At 41.5% G+C, this 22,439-nt stretch overlaps 1 protein-coding gene across 8 annotated transcripts in view; it reads right to left on the bottom strand.

Annotated features, from left to right (window-relative positions):
• The window catches only part of EDC3 (enhancer of mRNA decapping 3), a 67,341-nt gene that overhangs the window by 34,369 nt on the left and 10,533 nt on the right, over positions 1–22,439 (bottom strand). For 4 of the 8 annotated variants that reach the window (XM_075857808.1, XM_075857809.1, XM_075857807.1 and 1 more), the window contains 2 exons: positions 22,129–22,418; positions 19,072–19,128 (listed from right to left, as the gene is read on the bottom strand). In XM_075857808.1, coding sequence (XP_075713923.1) covers positions 19,072–19,128; positions 22,129–22,418 — 347 coding nt within the window. The remainder of the gene's footprint in view (positions 1–19,071; positions 19,129–22,128; positions 22,419–22,439) is intronic. The other 4 variants (XM_075857810.1, XM_075857813.1, XM_075857814.1 and 1 more) reach the window with 3 other exon arrangements.

The raw sequence follows: 22,439 nt of genomic DNA, 5'->3' as shown, positions 1-22,439 counted from the left end.
AAGCCCTACAGCGCCATGCGGTGTGGTATAAGAAGCTGGCCGTGCACATCATACAGATGGCTTTGTACAATGCGTACGTGCTGCATCGATGTGCAGGCCAGACGGGAACTTTCCTGGAATTTCAAGAGGTGATTATCAAGAACCTAATCTTTAGGGACCAAGAAGGGGGGGCACCCAGTACTTCTGGAAGCGAGCCCACACGCATCGTACCAGGGCAACACTTTCCAGGAGAAGTTCACCAAACTGGCAAGAAGGGAAATAGTCAACAGAGGTGCAAAGTCTGCTATAAGAGGGCGATAAGGGATGACACAATATATCAATGTGACACGTGTCCCGAATAACCAGAGCTCTGTATGAAAGAGTGTTTTAAAATTTATCATACATCCCTTGGTTTATAATTTACCCCAATTTTACTTACCCTGATGCACTCCGCACAGCTTATCCCCCTCGTCTTTCCCCTCTGAGCCCTGCTGTGTGCCCAGGCAGCTGATAACAGCCACATGTAGGGTATTGCCATACCCGGGAGAACCCACATTACAGTTTATGGGGTGTAGGTCTCCGGTCAAAATGCTCACTACACCTCTAGATGAATGCCTTAAGGGTGTAGTTTTTAAAATGGGGTCACTTCTTGCGGGTTTCAACTGTATTGGTACCTCAGGTGCTTCTGCATACATGACTTCGCACTAGAAAATCCCCAGTAGGCCAAATGGTGGTCCTTTCCTTCTGAGCCCTCCCATGGGCCCAAACGGCAGTTTATCACCACAAATGGGGTATTGCCGCACTCAGGACAAATTGGGCAACAAAATGGAGTATTTTATTTCTTGTGAAAATAAGAATTTTTGAGCTAAAATGACATATTATTGGAAAAAATATATATTTTTTTAATTCCCAGCCCAATTCAAATAAGTTCTGTGAAGAAACTATGTGGTCTAAATGGTCACATTACCCATAAATGATTTCCTTGAGGGGTGTAGTTTCCAAAATGGGGTCACTTCTGGTGGGTTTCCATTGCTTTGATACCTCTGGGGCTCTGCAAATGCGACATGGCACCCGAAAACCAAACCAGCAAAATCTGTACTCCAAAGAACACACAGCGCTCCTTCCCTTCTGAGGCCTCCCATGGGCCCAAACGGCAGTTTATTGCCATAAATGGGGTATTGCTGCACTCAGGAGAAATTGGGCAACAAAATTGAGCATTTTGTTCCCTGTGAAAATAAGAAATTTTGATGAAATTTTTTCCAATAAGATGTAATTTTTTATTTTTTTAATGTCACAGCCCAATTGAAATAGGTGCTGTGAAAAAACTGTGTGCTCAAAATGCTAACAACAACCATAAATGAATTCCTTGAGGGGTGTAGTTTCCAAAATGGGGTCACTTTTGGTGGGTTTCCATTGCTTTGATGCCCCTGAGGCTCTGCAAATGCGACATGGCACCCGAAAACCAATCCAGCAAAATCTGGACTCCAACAAACATATAGCGCTCCTTTCCTTCTGAGCCCTCCCATGGGCCCAAACTGCAGTTTATCACCACAAATGGGGTATTGCCACACTAAGGACAAATTGGGCAACCAAATGGGGTATTTTGTTCCCTGTGAAAAGAAGAAATTTTGATCACAAATGACATTTTATTGGAAAAAATGACATTTTTTTCATTTCACAGCCCAATTCAAATATGTGCTGTGAAAAAACTGTGCGGTCAAAATGGTAACAACAACCATAAATGAATTCCTCGAGGGGTGTAGTTTCCAAAATGGGGTCACTATTGGGGGATTCCTACTGTTTTGGCACCTCAACACCTCTCCAAACCCGGCATGCTGCCTAAAATATATTGTAATAAAAAAGAGGCCTCAAAATGCACTAGGTGCTTCTTTGCTTCTAGGGCTTGTGTTTTAGTCCACGAGCGCAGTAGGGCCACATGTGGGACATTTCTAAAAACTGCAGAATCTGGACAATACATATTTAGTAGTGTTTCTCTGGTAAAACCTTCTGTGTTACAGAAAAAAAAATGAATAAAATTGAAATTCAGCAAGAAAAATGAAATTTGCAAATTTCACCTCCACTTTGCTTTAATTCCTGTGAAATGCCTGAAGGGTTAAAAAACTTTCTAACTGCTGTTTTGAATACTTTGAGGGGTCTAGTTTTTAAAATGGGGTGTTTTATCAGGGTTTCTAATACATAGGCCCCACAAAGCCACTTCAGAACTCAAGAGGTACCTTAAAAAAAAGGCATTTGAAATTTTCTTAAAAATATGAGAAATTGCTGTTTATGTTCTAAGCCTTGTAACGTCCAAGAAAAATAAAAGAATGTTCAAAAAACGATGCCAATCTAAAGTAGACATATCGGAAATGTGAAGTAGTAACTATTTTGGGTGGTATAATAGTCTGTTTTACAAGCAGATGCATTTAAATTCAGAAAAATGCAATTTTTTCAAAATTTTCTCTAAATTTTGCAATTTTTCACCAATAAACACTGAATATATCGACCAAATTTTACCACGAACATGAAGCCCAATGTGTCACGAGAAAACAATCTCAGAATCGCTTGGGTAGGTTTAAGCATTCCGACGTTATTACCACATAAAGTGAAATATGTCAGATTTGAAAATGGGCTCTGAGCCTTAAGGCCAAAACTAGGCTGCGTCCTTAAGGGGTTAAAGAAATGTCGGTAATTTGTTAAAGTGAGAACACTCATAGGTTTACATAACTCCCAGAGATTATAAAGGAAAGCGGGACCTGCATGTATTCTCATCTCTATGAAAGCCAGCTGAAGGGCACGTTTGTTCTGAGGATCGGTATCTGGATCCCAACTGCTGAGCATGCCCACTCGCTCTTTTCCCTGACATCTGCCATTTGAGGAGAGTTGGGAGTCTCACATATACATAGCATCGTCAGCTGATCCCACCAAAATTTGCAGGTTCAGCCAACTTTTATTTTAGTAGTGTGGGCAGCTTAAAGAGGCTCTGTCACTACATTATAAGTGCCCTATCTCCTATATAAGGGGATCGGCGCTATAATGTAGGTGACAGCAGTGCTTTTTATTTAGAAAAACAATCTATTTTTACCACGTTAGGAGCGATTTTTAGCTTTATGCAAATTCATTTTTTAATGCCCAAGTGGGCGTGTTTTTACTTTAGACCAAGTGGGCGTTGCACAGAGGAGTGTATGAGGCTGACCTATCAGCATCATGCACTTCTCTCCATTCACTTACTCAGCGCATAGTGACAATGCGTTGTTCACTATGTGCTGTCTTATACTGAGATATTAACGTTACTGAAGTGTTTAGACAGTGACTAGACATTCCTTCCAGCCAGGACGGGATGTCTATTCACAATCCCGGCACTTCGTTAACGTTTCTGTGGTACTCACCCTGATTGTGATACAATTGTGAAAGACGGATTGCACATCCAAAACGGTCATTGGACATACAGATTTTGCAAAATATAGCATTCTCACAAAAGAACATGTGTTGCTATATATACATACACACACACATTTATATATATATATATAAAACGAGAGAACGAAAAATGTTCTCACCCTTAAATAATATCAGAAAGCGCCAATTAAAAAAAACTAAAAATAAAAAAACAATTCAAAACTGTGCAGAAAGAATGGCGACTGGTTTGAAGAAAAATGTGCGGTGCCTTGCGTGCTGTACAGTAATATTTATGTAATATAGCATGCAGCAATTTGTTTCCCCGCTCTTCACTCTAAGGTAAGGAATTTCATGTATACAGAAAAAGTACAGCAGTGTCCTACTTTCGAGTGACAGCGTACGTGCCTGTAGATAACAACCTGTTCACATCTCGTGCTGAGGAAGGAATTCCCACCTCCTGGGGGATAAGCTGCAGCGCTGTATCTCCGTGACTGTACGAGTGAGCTGGGAGGCAGCGCACGCATTGAGACATGAACTCTATCTACCCCAGCCCAGGCAACGTTTAATCTAATTGTGTATGTGTAGAGCTTATTAAGCAGCATTCTCTTTTTGGCAGAAATAGGTCTTCAATGAATCCCTGAAGAAAAAGAGAAAACAAACATTGCCTTCACTCCTACAGGAAGGGTGCGTGCAAGGATTTGCTCATTTTCAGTGGTGGGAAACCATCTTAAAGCCTGAAATGCCCTGGAAATCCCTTATCTAGAGAGATAGGAGTTTGAAAACAGAACAGCAAAACCACTTCATGCACATATAACATTTAGCTTAAATTTAGATATTTTTTTTTCAATTTCGAACGAGTCACCTTATTTTGTAGAATAAAGAGATTAAAAACAGAACTTTGAAAACTTATATGTGAACGGAATGTAACGTTTTTAGGAGCAAAGACCAACCAATTTTTTGGAGAGGGAACAGCTTACTGTACAGGTAAAATAAGGTCATCAGCTTAGGAAATCCTTAAACGTAATATCTGTTCACATCACGTTTTTTGCGGCAGTTTTTTTTTTTTTTCTTAAATCCCCAACATGTATAGAAAGATTTAATGCAATACTGGCCCCTCACAGTGGTAGTCCACAGGCCCTCACAAAGAGGGCCACACACTAGACCTTATTTTCACAGGCCTCGGTTCCCTATCTAACCTCTCCAACTCCCCTGTCCCCGCTATCTGACCACAATCCACTTACATTCTTCTCCCTTTCTGCTTCAACTATAAAATATAATAAGATCTCTATTTATGCTGGTGTCATTGGCTCCAATTTCACAAGATCCATTTTGTAACAGACTAAGCTATTCTGCTCGTAAGGAGCAATGGAACAGAACCATTATGGCAGTGTGATAACACTTTCCCAGCCTTAGGGATGATGCACACGTTGCAAAAGGCTCCCAAATATGGGCACAATGCATCTCAAAGAAGACATGTATATAGCAATATGTAAAAAAAAAAAAATAGCAGAATACATTTTATTTTTTATTGCAACTCATGCTAAGGACCAAATATTCAGCACGGTTGATAGAGTTGCGCCCATGCCAGAACGATATTACAACTTTAGAATCTGCTGCTGAACTGTAGAAAAAAATCTGACGACTTGGAAAACGGACTACGTCGGAATAATATCTGAGTGATGGGCCTACCAGAAATAGCGGAGGGCCAGAATCTGGGTGAATTTGTTGCAAAATGGATTCACAAATTACTCTCTGATGCGACATTCTCCCAGGCATTTGCTATAGAATGCACTCAGCGTGCCGGCGAGGCCACTGCCACCTGGGCACCTCCAAGGCCGCTACTAGCCAGTCTTCTGAATTGCAATGAAAGAGACTTATTTCTCTGCTTGGCCCACAGACTACCTGACATCAAATTTAATGGGGCAGTAATCTCTATAATCCCTGAATTTTAAGCTTTGAATAGACATCTGAGGGACCGCAACGTCTCCTATTCCATGGCTTATTCTGCATAACTACGAGTAGTTGACGGTGAACGCTCTCTTTACTTCACATCTCTCCAAGAGGCTGTCGAGCGGTGAGTCGTCGAAGAGAACCTTGTTGCGACGGATCATTAAGCTGCTGGTAACGTACCTCCAGAATGTGGTCTCAATGCCTGGAGTTTTTGATGGCAGGGGAGCGATATGCAGCCTGTGTACCCTCGAGGGTATGTTCACACGGCCTAGTTTCATCCTTTTTCAGGCCGTAAACGCCCCAAAAAATGGCTGAAAATACGGGGGCTGAACACCTCAAAACATCTGTCCATTGATTTCAAATGGGAAAAACGGCGTTCCGTTCCCACGCGGGGGGGGGGGGCTTTTAAAACGGCCGTTTTTAAAACCGGCGCATAAAAAAACGCCCTGTAAAAAAGAAGTGCATGTCACTTCTTGAGCCGTTTTTGGAGCCGTTTTTCATTGGGTCAATAGAATAACAGCACCAAAAATGTCCGTAACAAACGCATCAAAAAACACTTGATGCTTAAAAAATGGCTGAAAATAAGGAGCGGTTTTCCCTTGAAAACAGCACCGTATTTTACAGCCGGTTTTTGTTAAGCATGTGAACATACCCTGACATATTGCGGAACATCTCATTCTTATTTCAGGCACCTGACTTTAGTTTCACTTCCTTTGCTGCATATCTCTGTTAGGTGACTGTTACTTCTGTAAATATACGCCCGTGGTTTGGACCATATGCGAAAACGGCCTTCTTATGGGATTGTGGATCTTAAAGGGAACCTGTCACCAGCATTTCACCTATTGAACTTTACTTATCCCTCACTGGCCGCTGCTATAAAAAGTTAATTGACGTTATCCCCTCTCCTAAACTCCTCCTCCGACTGTAAATAACTGTCTGCGAACATTTCGTAATAATTCGGTGTCCCTATGTGCGCATACACCAGAAGTGGACATCAATGCACAAGTGCAGGATTTTGTGTGCTGGGGGAAGGAGTGGAGCTGTCAATCAAAAGTAAGGAGGGGGGTAAACTCGGAAAGACTTGACGAATGAAGATACGACTCTTCTCAGACGAAGATATGAGTCTTTTATGCTCATTAGCATACGGCACGGGAACACTAAAACACTGAATACTAAAGCTACGGAGCCGACTAAGAAGACAATTGTAGGTTATATAGAAATGATTTTTCACCCACTACCACCAGGTATTGCCGGTTTAATAGGTGAAATGCTGATGACAGGTTCCCTTTAAAGGCTTTGAAAGGCAAATTATAATTTTTTTTAATAAAAAGGTGTATCAGTGTGTTTTGTGTAACTTTGTAAATACTTACTAAAAATTATTTTCACTTTTTTAGATACAGCTGCTCTGTATTCTCAGCAGTGTCTAGAACTATTCACTGAATCCGTCAGTCTCGCGGACCTGACTGGTTCAGTGAGAGCGGGTCCTTCGTGTATCGGACACGCAGGATCCACCTGTAATCTATTATATCTAAGTTCATAACTCTCACAGACATGTAGGACCCACAGTCACTGAAGTGATCAGGTCCACGGGACTCATGGATTCAGTGAATAGTGCTAGATACTGCTGCTCTGTATAGAGAATACAGAGCAGCTGTATCAAAAAAGTTAAAATAATTTTTAGTAAGTATTTACAAAGTTACACAAAACACACTGATACCCCTTTTCATTAAAACAAATAAAAAAACAACAATGTTGCCTTTCAAAAGTTTACATAGCCTTTAATTAAATGCCTAACATCCAATTATAAGAAGGGATCAGACTCTCTCTATGCCTCTTACTATCCTAACTTTGACAGCTGAAAATTACACGGGACCTGTTGCCATATTTTTTGTGATGTAAATGTTTATTGGGAGCTGTTGACGTCTGTAACAATGGGTTCCTCCCCGTACCTTACTTGGTATATATTTGTAGAGAAAAAAAAAAAGTGGGATTTTCAGAGGCGCTACTACTAATGAATTCTACTTGAAGCAGGAGTTAAAGAGGCTCTGTCACCACATTATGTGCCCTATCTCCTACATAATGTGATCGGCGCTGTAATGTAGAGAACAGTGGTTTTTAATTTTAAAAACGATCATTTTTGAGCAAGTTATGACCAATTTTAGATTAATGCTAATTCGTTTCTTAAAAGACAGCTGGACGCTGTACATAGGAGTGTATGACGCTGACCAATCTCTCCATAGCGTGATCTCGCGAGATCACACTGTGCTGTCACATACACCCACATTAAAGAGACTCTGTCACCACATTATAAGTGCCCCATCTCCTACATAATGTGATCGGCGCTGTAATGTAGGTGACAGTAATGCTTTTTATTTAAAAAAAAACGATCTTTTTTTAACACCTTTGGAGCGATTTTGGTTTATGCTAATGAGCTTTCTTAATGCCCAAGTGGGCGTACTTTTACTTTCGACCAAGTGGGCGTTGTACAGAGGAGTGCATGACGCTGACCAATCGGCATCATGCACTCCTCTCCATTCATTTACACTGCACTAGCGATATAGTTATATCACTAGTAAATCTCACAGAAAATATTTGCTGTAAATCTCACAGAAAATATTTGCTGTAAATCTCACAGGAAAGATTCAGAAGTGTCAGGATTCTGAGTACACATGACGTCCAGGCTGGATGGTCATGTGTATTCATTATCAGGACACTGTAGTAATGTTAGGGCTTGTGTATGAGGCTGCACATAGTGATATAACTATATCGCTAGTGCAGTGTAAATGAATGGAGAGGAGTGCATGATGCTGATTGGTCAGCATCATACACTCCTCTGTACAACGCCCACTTGGTCAAAAGTAAAAATACGCCCACTTGGGCATTAAGAAAGCTCATTAGCATAAACTAAAATCGCTCCTAACGTTGTGAAAAAAGATCGTTTTTTTTTAAATAAAAAGCATTACTGTCACCTACATTACAGCGCCCATCTCCTTATGTAGGAGACAGGGCACTTATAATGTGGTGACAGAGCCTCTTTAACTTTACTGAAGTGTCTTGAGAGTAAATAGACATCGCGTCCTAGCTGGGGGTGATGTCTATTCTTCGGCATGTGATATGCAGTCAATATTCCTCTTCAGAGATACTAAATTATTTTCTGATCCCTGTGAAAGGAAGTAGGCACCTTAGGGATAAAGGAGGGGTCTACTTTTAGAACGATTTTGTCCTCCGCGATTTTCAAGTAAGGTTCTATGATGGAAAGAGATCGAATTTCTCCAATCCTTCTTGCTGATGTGATGGCGACTAAAAATGCTGTATTTAAAGTTAGAGCTTTTATGGATATAGAGTTGATGGGCTCAAAGGGAGGATCACAAAGAGCCGTCAAAACTACAGGAAGATACAGATTTTTTTTTAGGGATGGTCTTAATTTAGAAACAGCCTGTGTAAATCTTTTGATCCACCCATGTTCAACTAGGGGAGTGTTGAAAAAATTACTCAGAGCTGAAATTTGTACTTTTAGGGTACTTGGACTAAGTCCCCTTTTGAACCCTGCTTGTAGAAAATCTAGGACTTTTGCTAGATTTGCTGAAAAAAGGGTCTGGTCCTGGATTTCCATGCCAGGAGCAGAATTTCTTCTAGATTTTGCGGTATATATTTCAAGTGACCTCTTTCTGGCTTAAAAGAATAGTTGAGATTACCTCTTCTAAAAGCCCATGGTTTCTTAGGATTTTCCTTTCAGGATCCATGCTGATAAATTTAGAGTCTCCACATCTTGATAAAATAAGGGGCCCTGGCAGAGAAGGTCCATTTTTTTCGGGAGTATGATCGTGTCTTACAATGCCAACCGGCTCAGGATTGGGAACCGGCTCGTCTTTGGCTAGTATGGAAGAATTATAATTAGGTTCGTTAGGTTCCGCTTGAGCCTTCCTTAATACCGCCGGAATTAGAGGGAATGGAGGAAACACATAAGCTAGCTTCATCTCCCACTGATGGGAAAACGCACCTAATCCTACCGGGTTGTCTCTGGAGTTTAGGGAGAAAAACGTATTTACCGTAGCATTTTGTTTTGTGGCAAATAGATCCACTTGAGGAAGACCCCATTTTTGGGTTAGAGATTGAAAGATTTGTTTGTTCAAATACCATTCTCCTGGATCTATTTTCATCCAGCTCAGAAATTCGGCGGATATGTTTTCTGTGCCCTTTAAGTGGACTGCTGATACGGACAGGACATTTTCCTCTGCCCAGATGAAAATTTCAGCGGAGAGAGCTTGGAAATGATCATGTCTTGTTCCCCCTTGGTGACGAAGAAAGGATACCGCTGTGATGTTGTCTGACAATATCCTTATATATGTTTCCCTTTTACTAGTGGAAGAGCTTGCTTGAGTGTTTCTAAAACTGCACGCAGTTCCCTGTAGTTCGAAGACATTTTTCCTATTTGAGGAGACCAGATGTCTTGGAAGGGTTTGTCTTGAATTATAGCCCCCCCCCCCTACCTGGTTTGCTAGCGTCTGTGGTGATTACCACGTATGGAGATAACTTCCATGAAACTCCTCTGTTTAGGTTGTTTAGAGACACCCACCAGAGGAGGGATGTCTTCAATGACACGGGAATCAATATCTGTGAATTTAGTGACTCCTGTTTGTGATCCCACTGGGATAGAATGAGATTTTGTAAATTCCGTGAGTGGAACGGACATCACAGGATGGATTGGATACAAGAAGTCATCAATCCTAGCATCCACATCTCCTCCCTTATCGAACAGCTGTTCTTCCTCAAAAAATTCCTGATCTCGTTTTGTAGGTGAAGTTGTTTTCCCTCTGGTAGAAAGGAATATTGAAGGGAGCACCCCTAGAAATATTATTCGATTTTGGGGAGAAAGATTTGACTTCTCAAAGTTTACAACCAACCCAAACTTTGTAGAAGGGTCAGGACTTGGGTTCGATGGATTCTTAAGATGGAAGGTGTATCTGACACTAGAAGAAAGTCATCTAGGTATGGGATGATCATCACATTTTGCTTCCTTAGAGACGCCATCATTTCTGCAATAATCTTTGTAAAAACCCCGGGTGCTGAAGAGATTCTGAAAGGGAGACAAACAAATTGATAATGAAGGATGGAGGGACCATCCTGGATTGCAAATCTCAGATATTTTTTATATAATGGGTGAATCGGGATGTGATATTTCTCATCTTTTAGATCTATTATACACATAGATGCCCCTTAAATTATTAGTGGAGTAGCAGTTCAGGTAGACTCCGATATTTTATCCCTTTGTTTAAACCTTTGAGGTTGATGATCATCCTGTAGGATCGGTCTGGCTTCTTTATTAAGAAATTTTTTGAATAATGGCCGTTTTTTTCCTCATTGTGAGGTACGGGAGATATCACCTTCATTTTATGGAAGTTTATGGTTATCGTTGATGAGGACCTGTTGAAGATCTGTCTATTGGTATGAAGTTACCTGAAATGCTATCCTGTATCCCTGTTCTATAATTCGTAGCATCCAAGGATTCTGGGTTATTTTGTTCCACTCTGAATGAAAGTGTGGTAGTCTTCCCCCCCACACTCCTGATGTCATTGTTTTGTGGGTTGGAAAGAATTGTTGGGGTTGAGAAGAAATCCGTGACCTCTTCCCCCTTTGGGGTTACTCCAGTGACCAGACTTCCCTTTAGCTCTATAGCTCGGTTGTTGATGAAATCTCTGAAACTGAGGCGTCTTTTTTGGTTTCTCTTCTGAAAACCTCTTCTTTTTTTATTAGATGCGTTCTCCAACATATTATCAAGGAGTGGACCGAACATCAAGGATCCCAAAAAAAGGAATAGAACACAATTTATTTTTGGATTTTGTGTCTCCCGACCATGTCTTGAGCCACAATGCTCTTCTGGCGGTGTTGGATAGGGCCCAATTTCTGGCAGAAAACCTGACCGACTCCGCTGATGCATCTGCCCAAAAACCCGTAGCCATTTTAACCCCTTAAGGACGCAGCCTAGTTTGGGCCTTAAGGCTCAGAGCCCATTTTTCAAATCTGACATATTTCACTTTATGTGGTAATAACGTCGGAATGCTTAAACCTATCCAAGCGATTCTGAGATTGTTTTCTCGTGACACTTTGGGCTTCATGTTCGTGGTAAAATTTGGTCGATATATTCAGTCTTTATTTGTGAAAAATTGCAAAATTTAGAGAAAATTTACAAAAAATAGCATTTTTCAGAATTTAAATGAATCTGCTTGTAAAACAGACGGTTATACCACCCAAAATAGTTACTAGTTCACATTTCCCATATGTCTACTTTAGATTGGCATCGTTTTTTGAACATTATTTTATTTTTCTTGGACGTTACAAGGCTTAGAACATAAACAGCAATTTCTCATATTCTTAAGAAAATTGCAAAAGCCTTTTTTTGAAGGTGCCAGTTCAGTTCTGAAGTGGATTTGAGGGGCCTATGTATTAGAAACCCCCATAAAACACCCCATTTTAAAAACTAGACTCCTCAAAGTATTCAAAACAGCATATAGAAAGTTTTTTAACCCTTCAGGCATTTCACAGGAATTAAAGCAAAGTGGAAATGAAATTTGCAAATTTCATTTTTTCTGCTGAATTTCAATTTTATTCAATTTTTTTTTAGTAACAGAGAAGGTTTTACCAGAGAAACACTACTAAATATGTATTGTCCAGATTCTGCAGTTTTTAGAAATGTCCCACATGTGGCCCTACTGCGCTCGTGGACTAAAACACAAGCCCTAGAAGCAAAGAAGCACCTAGTGCATTTTGAGGCCTCTTTTTTATTAGAATATATTTTAGGCAGCATGCCAGGTTTGAAGAGGCGTTGAGGTATCAAAACAATGGAAACCCACCAGAAGTGACCCCATTTTGGAAATTACACCCCTCAAGGAATTCATTTATGGTTTTTGTTATCATTTTGACCGCACAGTTTTTTCACAGCACCTATTTGAATTGGGCTGTGAAATGAAAAAAATGATATTTTTTCCAATAAAATGTCATTTTTGATCAAATTTTCTTATTTTCACAGGGAACAACATACCCCATTTTGTTGCCCAATTTGTCCTTAGTGCGGCAATACCCCATTTGTGGTGATAAACTGCCGTTTGGGCCCATGGGAGGGCTCAGAAGGAAAGGAGCGCTATGTGTTTGTTGGAGTCCAGATTTTGCTGGATTGGTTTTCGGGTGCCATGTTGCATTTGCAGAGCCCCAGAGGTATCAAAGCAATGGAAACCCACCAGAAGTGACCCCATTTTGGAAACTACACCCCTCAAGGAATTCATTTATGGTTTTTGTTATCATTTTGACCGCACAGTTTTTTCACAGCACCTATTTGAATTGGGCTGTGAAATGAAAAAAATGATATTTTTTCCAATAAGATGTCATTTTTGATCAAAATTTCTTATTTTCACAAGGAACAACATACCCCATTTTGTTGCCCAATTTTTCCTTAGTGCGGCAATACCCCATTTGTGGTGATAAACTGCCCTTTGGGCCCATGGGAGGGCTCAGAAGGAAAGGACCACCATTTGGCCTACTGGAGCTTTTCTGGTGCTAAGTCATGTGTGCAGAAGCCCCTGAGGTACCAGTACAGTTGAAACCCCCGAGAAGTGACCCCATTTTAAAAACTACACCCCTTAAGACATTCATCTAGAGGTGTAGTGAGCATTTTGACCCCACAGGTACTGTGTAAAAGATAATGCGCAGCAGATGGTGCAGTGTGAGATTTGCAATTTTATATATGTATATGCCATTTCAGTGTCCAATATAGTGTGCCCAGCATGCGCCACCAGAGATATACACCCCTTAAATTGTAATGTGGGTTCTCCTGGGTACGACAATACCCTACATGTGGCTGTTATCAGCTGCCTGGGCATACGGCAGGGCTCAGAAGGGAAAGATGAGGGGGGTAAGCTGTGCGGAGTGCATCAGGGTAAATTAAAAATCAAGGGATGTATGATACATTTTAAAACAATCTTTTATACAGAGCCCTGGTTTTTCGGGACACGTGTCACATTGGTATATTGTGTTCTTCCTTATCCCCCTCTTATAGCAGACTCTGCACCTCTTTTGACTCTTTCCCTTTCCACCGGTTTGGGGACCTTCTCCTGGAAAGTGTTGCCCTGGTACGATGCGTGTGGCCTCGCTTCCAGAAGTACTGGGTGCCCCCCCTTCCTGGTCCCTAAAGATTAGATCTTGAAATTCCAGGAAAGTTCCCCTCTGGCCTGCACATCGACGTAGCACATACGCATTGTACAAAGCCATCTGTATGATGTGCCCGGCCAGCTTCTTATACCACACCGCATGGCGCTGTAGGGCTTCAGGACTTGATTTGACAAGTCCATCCCTCCCATGTACCTATTGTAGTCCAGGATGCAGTCTGGTTTGGGGGTGGCCTTTCCTTCATATATCCTAAACCTGTAGGTATACCCTGATGCACTCTCGCACAGCTTATACATCTTCACGCCATACCTTGCCCTCTTACCTGGCAGGTACTGGCGGAATTGAACCCTCCCTTTAAAATGTACCAGGGACTCATCAATAGAAAAACACTTCTCGGGGGTGTATGCTTGGGAAAACCGGGCACTGGAACGGTCTAATAGGGGTCTCCGTTTATACAAACGGTCAAAACTGGGGTCATCTCGGAGTGGGCACGGCTCATTATCAGTATAATGTAAGAAGCGAAGTATTGCCTCATTTATTTATTTTTTTAGGTTCCAGTTCATTTCTGAAGTTGCTTTGAGGGGCCCATATATTAGAAACCCCTATCAAACACCCCATTTTAGAAACTAGACCCCTCAAAGTATTCACAACAGCATTTAGAAAGTTTATGAACCCTTTAGGTGTTTCACAGAAATTTAGAGCAAAGTAGAGGTGAAATTTACTCTTTTTATACCATTTTTTTTATAACACAAAAGGATTTATCAGAGAAACGCAACTCAATACTTATTACCCAGATTCTGCAGTTTTGAGAAATATCCCACATGTGGCCCTAGTGCGGTAATGGACTGAAGCACCGGCCTCCGAAGCAAAGGAGCACCTAGCGGATTTTGAGCCCTCTTTTTTATTAGGCACCATGTCCGGTTTGAAGAGGTCTTGTGGTGCCAAAACATTGGAAACCCCCCAAAAGTGACCCCAATTTGGAAACTAGACCCCTTGAGGAATCCATTGTAGTTTTCATGGGGTGCATGCGGCTTTTTGATCAGTTTTTATTCCATTTTTAGGTGGCGTGGTGACTAATAAACAGCAATTCTACTATTGTTTTTGTATACTTTTTTTTTTACAGCGTTCACCGTGCGCTATAAATGATATATTAACTTTATTCTGCGGGGCGATACGATCACGGCGATACCAGATGTTTATAGTTTTTTTTTATGTCTTATGGCGTTTGCACAATAAAATACGTTTTGTAAACAATCATTCACTTTTGGTGTTACCTTATTCTAAGAGCCAGAACGTTTTTATTTTTCAATCAATAAAGCCGTGCGAGGACTTATTTTTTGCGTAACGAACTGTATTTTCCATCAGGACCATTTTTAGGTACATGCGACTTTTTGATCTCTTTTTATTCCATTTTTTGGGAGGTGAAGTGACCAAACAATTGTGATTGTGGTACGGTTTATTAATATTTTTTTTTACGGCGTTCACCGTGCGGGATAAATAACAAAATAATTTTGTAGTTCAGGCCGTTACGGACGCGGCGATACCAATTATGTATAGTTTATTTGTTTGTTTATATATTTTTATTAATAATAAAGGACTGATAAGGGAAAAAGTGGGACTTTTACTTTTATTACTTTTAAAACTTTTATTTTCTTATTTTTACACATCTTTTTTTAACTTTTTTTTTACTTTATTACTTTGTCCCACTAGGGGACTTGAGGGCAGGAGGCCCTGATCGCTATTCTAATACACTGCACTACATGCGTAGTGCAGTGTATTAGAACTGTCAGCTACTCACTGACAGCAAGCATAGTGGGTCCTGACGTTGTCAGGACCCACTAGGCTTCCGTCTATGGCATAGCCGGACGCCATTGTTTGGTGTCCGGTTGCCATAGTCACCATCGCCGGCCGCTATCGCGTAGCAGGCTGGCGATGGCAGCTTAACCCCTAAAAAGCCGCGATCTCTATAGAACGCGGCTTTTAAGGGGTTAATCAGCGGGGACACAGCGATCGGTCCCCGCTGTAGGAGCTGTGACAGCTGCTGAACAAGACAGCAGCGTCACAGCTCCTGTATGTGTCGGGAGGACGGCCGAAACGGCCGTTACTCCCGTGACGTACTATTACGTCATGGAGCGCGAACGATACAGCTGCCATGACGTAATAGTACGTCAAGGAGCGGGAAGGGGTTAAGTAGAGGAAGAGTTTCAAGAATAGCTTCTCTAGAAGTCCTCATTATCAAATGGTTTTCTAATTGAGTTAACCATATGAACATTGATCTCGCGACTGATGTAGCCACAATGTTGGTTGAGACTAAAGCGGATGAAGACTCCCACGTTCTCTTCAGAAGACAGTCTGCCTTGCGGTCCATAGGATCCTTCAGCTGCAAGGAATCCTCAAAGGGGATTGCTGTCTTTTTTGCTACTCTTGCAACCGGGATATCTACCTTTGGAATTTCATCCCAAGGACTTGTATCTTCGGCGTCAAAGAGAAGTCTATTTTTACATTTTCGTGAGATAAATAGCCTCTTTTCTGAATCTTCCCATTCTGAAAAAATTATTTTCATGAGGTTCTCATTTATAGGAAAAACTTTTGTTTCCGTAAGGCCTCCCAAGAAATTTTAGTCTTGGATAGAATGGGGCTGATCTTCATCCTGAATACCCATGGTTTCTCTAATTGCCTGTATCAGGATATCCAACATTTCTGAAGAGAAATAGAATTTATTTTCCTGTGAAGATGAGGCTGAAAGTATTGGTTCTTCCCCCTCTTCTAATTCGCATTCAGAAAGATAAAAGCATTCCTGCTCGGAGGCTGAATCTTGAGCAGGGGGCCCCCCTTTTTATCTACTTCTATCCTAGGTCTTTTTGCTTGGGACCTAGTTGGAGTCTCTTGAGGTGGTGTAAGGGAGGTCACTGACAGTTTCACTTCCTCTCGAATAATAGTCCTCAGTTCGGACATAAATGAAGGTTGTTCCTCCTTCAACAATTTTACTATGCAATCCTGTCAATTGCTTCTTATGTGTATCCTGCCGTTTTTTCCCACAGGTAGCACATTTTCTAATTTTCTTTTTGAGGTCTGACTGTCTCAGATAAGGATCTTTTTCCAATAGGAAACAATTGGATTGGATGGTTGTAGGTAAAATACCTGTATTGTCACACCTGAATTCAATGATTTCATTCAGTCCCATTGCCACAGGTGTATAAAATCGAGCACGAAGCCATGCAGTCTGTCTTTACAAACAATTGTGAAAGAATGGATCCTTCTAAAGAGCTCACTGAATTCCAGCGTGGTACTGTAATAGGATGCCACGGTTGCAAATCAGTTTGTGAAATGTCTTCCCTCCTATTTATTCCAAGATCAACTGTGAGTGGCAGGGGCATAACTAGGAAATACTGGGCCACATAGCAAACTTTTGACTGCCCCCCTAGGTGCCACACGCAGCCCCCCTTACAGATAGTGCCCCCTGTAGACACAGGCCCCCTGTAGACAGTGCTATACTGCCCCATCTGTAGACAGTGTCACACCCCACATGTAGATAGCGCCCCACTCCCACCCTTGTAGATAGTGGCACACAGCCCCCCCTGTAGATATCGCCATAAAGCCCCCCTGTATATAGTGCCACACAGCCCCCCTCCCTTGTATATAGTGCCACACAGCCTCCTCCCTTGTATATAGTGCCACACAGCCTCCCTCCCTTGTATATAATGCCACAGAGACCCCTGTAGGTAGCGCCACACAGACCCCTGTAGATAGCGCCACACATAGCCCAACCTGTAGATAGCGCCACACAGCCCACCTTGTATATAGTGCCACCCTGCTCCTCCCCTTGTATATAATGAGACCCTGCTTACCCCCTTGTATATAGCACTGCACAGCCTCAGGGCGGGACGCATGCAATTACATCATCACGCCGGCCTGCGCAGGAAGTCTTCCCGGCGCCTTATAGGCTGCACTCCTAACGTGGCCTGCAGCCCATAGTATCCATTTGTATCTGCGTCCTGAGGAGGCAGATACAAGTGAATGTGGCCACCGGGCATGAGGGGGCCCGTGCCACCCGACCCATACATTTTAGGGGCCAGACGTCGCAAGCCCCATAGCGGCTGCTATTGGCGCCACCTGGCATGGGGGTGGGGGCCATGTCGGCGGGCGGCACGGGCCCCCTCATGACGCTGGTCCCGTAGCAGGCGCTAGGGCTGCTACAGTGGCAGTTACGCCACTGGTGATTGCTATTTTTGCAAAATGGGAGGATTTACGAACCACAGCAACTCAGCTACAAAAGTGGCAGACTGTGCAAAGTTACAGGCGCTGAGGCGCATAGTGCACAAAAGTGTGCACCGGGAGCTTCATGGAAGGGCTCGCCCTAATCTATCTAGCAGTCTGATGGACGAGTCTGGGTTTGGCAAATGCCAGAAGAACGTTACCTGCCCGAAGGCACTGTGCCAACTGTAAATTTGGGTGGAGGAGGGATAATGCTATGGGGTTGTTTTTTAGGGGTTGTTTTTTAGGGGTTGTCTTATGCCCCTTTAGTACCAATGGAGAGGAATCTTAAAACGTCAGCATATCAAGACATTTTGGACAATTGTATACTTCCAACTTTGTGGGAACAGTTTTGGAAAAGCACTTTTCTGTTCCAGCGCCACAGTGCACAAAGCATGGTCCATAAAGGCATGGCTGGGTGAGTTTGGTGAGGAAGAACTTGACTGGCCCGCACAGAGCTCTGACCTCAACACCATCAAACACCTTTTGGGATGAACTAGAATGGAGATTGCAAGTCAGGCCCTCTCGTTCAACATCAGTGTCTGTCCTTTACAAATGCTCTTCTGGATGAATGGGCAAATATACCCACTCCAAAATCTTGTAAATAGCCTTCTCAGAAGTCGAGGCTGTTTTAGCTGCAAAAGGGGGGACCAACTCCATATTAATGCCTATGGATTTACAATGGGATGTCAAAAGCATATAGTGTAGCTATTCCTGCTCTCAGCTGAAAGGTGGATACAATTGTATCCCGTCTAGGCAATGCTCTGTGAGCTAAATAAATCAGCAGCAGCTGCACCAATCTCTCTGGTAGTTTGCTCCAATGTATCAGTTCGGAGTTCAGGCTGTTTAGCCCACAGAGCTGAGCTTTCCTTTACCAGCCATTGCAGTGCCATATTGATCTACCTTGGTGGATAAGTTCAGCATCATTAATAAACACTTACACTACTGGAATTCAAGCACGTATGTATCATATATCCAAGACAATATACTGAGCAATAAATGCACAAGTTATAGATAATGTCAAGGAGATAAGAGTATTGGAAAGTTTACAGGAAGCAATGGAAAGAAAAGGTCAGCAAAGAAAGTTCTGTATTCAGTGTCTGATAATATTTTCAGTAGGAACAAAGTTAAACTTCATAACTCGAAGCGCCATTCTAGCATAAGACAGTAGTTGATTCTCTACAAAAACCTAATACACATTAGCCGGATATGTACACATGAAAATCACTGAGCTTCTACTGTACAAAGGTACATAAACTTCTAGAGTATCATACATATTTATATCATCCAAAAGTTACAGTTAATGGGAATTCACCTAAATAGCTAAAATACCTGATGAATCCGTTTCCTGGTTCCTCCCCACAGTATGTCCATGGCATTTGGGAGGGGCTGCCAGCAAGGAATAGGGAGAAAACAAATGAAATAAGGGGAAAAAAATACTGAGTCTTTCTAAAACCAATGGATTGCATTACACTTGCACTTTCATAGGGACAATGTCATGTGCTGGTAGTACCACCTATCACCACTGTGTCCACCACTTAGTAAATCGTGACTTTTGTTTAGCTTCAAAGAGTAACTGTACTTTCAGAAATCTTTTGATATGTCATAGAGTCATATCAGAAGTTTTTATCAGTGGGGGCTGAGTGCAGAGATCCCCACCATCAATGAGTCGAAGCTGCACAAGCGCTCAGCTGAGTGCCTTGCATCCTCGTCTGTAACTGGCGCTCCTCGTTAGGCTGAAGATGGGCACATAGACGTCCTATTCTTCAGGTGATGAAAAGAGCCGTTCACAGCCGAAGATGCAGAGCGCTCAGCTGAGCACTTTTGCACCTTTGTTTCAGCGATGGTGGGGATCTCAGCACACCGATCAAAACTTCTGATATATCTCTATAACATATCAAAAGTTTTCTGAAATTGCAGTTACTCTTTAACAAGACTGTTAATGGCAAACTGTGGATGCATGTTTAATCAATAGAAATCTTCAGGTATACTTCCTGTCTGTTCTACAGTTCACTGAAAGGTATTGCAGATCTGGCTCAGATCTTTGATAAAAGGGGTATTCTGGTGTCAGCAAATAAATATTATTTGTATAATGTAAAGTTATACAATTTTCCATTTTACTTTCTGTATCAGTTCCTAGTGGTTTTCAAGATCTCTGCTTGCATTAATTCAATAGAAACCTTCATTGTTCACTTCAAGTCATCTGAAAGACACAGCTGCTTGGCTCATTACGGTTACGGTACAGTCCTACACTTGTGTGCCCATAACATGACCAGGGCAGATTTATCCTTAGAGTAAACAATGAAGGTTCCTACTGAAAGGCAGCAAGCAAAGATCTTGAAAACTGCGAGGAACTGATACAGAAAAGTAAATTGGAAAATTGTATAACTTTTCATTATACAAAAAACAACATATGTATGGAGACAGTGTAGTGATGACAAAAAGTTATCAGTGGGCAGGTGTTTTAGTCTTTTTGTGTTTTTCTGTTTATATTTACTCAATAATAATAAATTTAATTATAATTCTGTATTTTTATCCCCTTAAGGATGCGGTCTATTTTTAACCTATTCTGTTAACAGCCGTTTTAAAGATTTTTATCTTGTGGTTACATTTTATTTGCGGGGGGATGGGGGTGTACATCTACAATGTTCACACTAGTCGAAGGTACGTCATGCGTGCGCTCCATAAAGGAATAGAAGACATAACTAAAGCATAAGGTGAAATCAGTTATGCCATTCACTAAGGCTATTTATCATGGAATAATAAAAATATGTTATGGTATTTTAGCCATCATTAACAGGGGAGAAGAGTTCAGATGTAGATTGAATATCCGTTTAGTAATCAGAGATAAAAGATCGTAGTTATATGCATAAGAATTTCTAAACATAAATGTGGACAGAAAACTGTAACTAACGATATCAAGTGTAATCAAGGCCAGAAAATATATGAAGAAAACATATATGGAATAATTAAAAAAAAAATTGTTTTCTCTGCATCAATATATGAAATGTTATTTGATTTGTTTTTATGAAGAGGTGAGCAGAAGTCTAGACAGAGGGGGCCGCTGTGGATTTAGTGTTTTTGGACTTTGCAAAGGCATTTGACTCGGTCCCTCATAGACGTCTAATGGGTAAATTAAGGACTATAGGTTTAGAAAATATAGTGTGTAATTGGATTGAGAATTGGCTCATGGACCGTATCCAGAGAGTTGTGGTCAATGATTCCTACTCTGAATGGTCCCCGGTAATAAGTGGTGTACCCCAGGGTTCAGTGCTGGGACCACTATTATTCAACTTATTTATTAATGATATAGAAGATGGGATTAATAGCACTATTTCTATTTTTGCAGATGACACCAAGCTATGTAATATAGTTCAGACTATGGAAGATGTTCATGAATTGCAAGCGGATTTAAACAAACTAAGTGTTTGGGCGTCCACTTGGCAGATGAAGTTTAATGTAGATAAATGTAAAGTTATGCACCTGGGTACCAACAACCTGCATGCATCATATGTCCTAGGGGGCGCTACACTGGCGGATTCACTTGTTGAGAAGTATCTGGGTGTACTTGTAAATCATAAACTCAATAACAGCATGCAGTGTCAATCAGCTGCTTCAAAGGCCAGCAGGATATTGCCGTGTATTAAAAGAGGCATGGACTCGCGGGACAGGGATGTAATAATGCCACTTTACAAAGCATTAGTGAGGCCTCATCTAGAATATGCAGTTCAGTTCTGGGCTCCAGTTCATAGAAAGGATGCCCTGGAGTTGGAAAAAATACAAAGAAGAGCAACGAAGCTAATAAGGGGCATGGAGAATTTAAGTTATGAGGAAAGATTAAAAGAATTAAACCTATTTAGCCTTGAAAAAAGACAACTAAGGGGGGACATGATTAACTTATATAAATATATTAATGGCACATACAAAAAATATGGTGAAATCCTGTTCCTTGTGAAACCCCCTCAAAAAACAAGGGGGCACTCCCTCCGTCTGGAGAAAAAAAGGTTCAACCTGCAGATCTGACAAGCCTTCTTTACTGTGACTCTATGGAATAGCCACCGCAGGAGCCGTCACAGCAGGGACAGTAGATGGCTTTATAAAAGGGTTAGATCATTTCCTAGAACAAAAAACTATCAGCTGCTATGTGTAGAAATGTTTCCCTTCCCTTTTCCCGTCCCTTGGTTGAACTTGATGGACATGTGTCATTTTTCAGCCGTACTAACTATGTAATTATATTACACTGAATACAGTTAAATACAAACAACCTTTGCCATTTATTTACCAAAGTGGAAAGTAGAGAATTTAAAAGCGGGGTTTTGATTAACCTGCATTAAAATATGTATCTGCTCATGGTTAAAGTACATTATTCAAATTGAAGTAAGTACTCACATGAGTTATGTCTACGGCGAAAGTTCTTGGGCTGGTTGAGGCCTTCACTTTGTCTGTCAACGTAACTTTTTGAGCATGGCTGCGGAGAAGTGCCTACAGACTCATTGCTCCTTGCATCTGATCTATGGGGGATGTTCTGTGCATTACTTGTCTCTGCTGGCCTTTGCTTTGCTGTACCATTTACGTAGTCTGTAGTCATACCTGTTGTGTTTTCAGGGAACTGGTTATTTGTCTGCCGTCTGCTATCTACAGGTATCTCCAAAATCTTCAGCTCTACAATGTCCCCTGCCCTAGATGAGAATAAAATAAAG

Source organism: Rhinoderma darwinii, chromosome 3 (genome assembly GCF_050947455.1).
Source record: "Rhinoderma darwinii isolate aRhiDar2 chromosome 3, aRhiDar2.hap1, whole genome shotgun sequence".
Classification (NCBI taxonomy): domain Eukaryota; kingdom Metazoa; phylum Chordata; class Amphibia; order Anura; family Rhinodermatidae; genus Rhinoderma; species Rhinoderma darwinii.
This window is presented reverse-complemented; position numbering and strand designations above follow the sequence as displayed.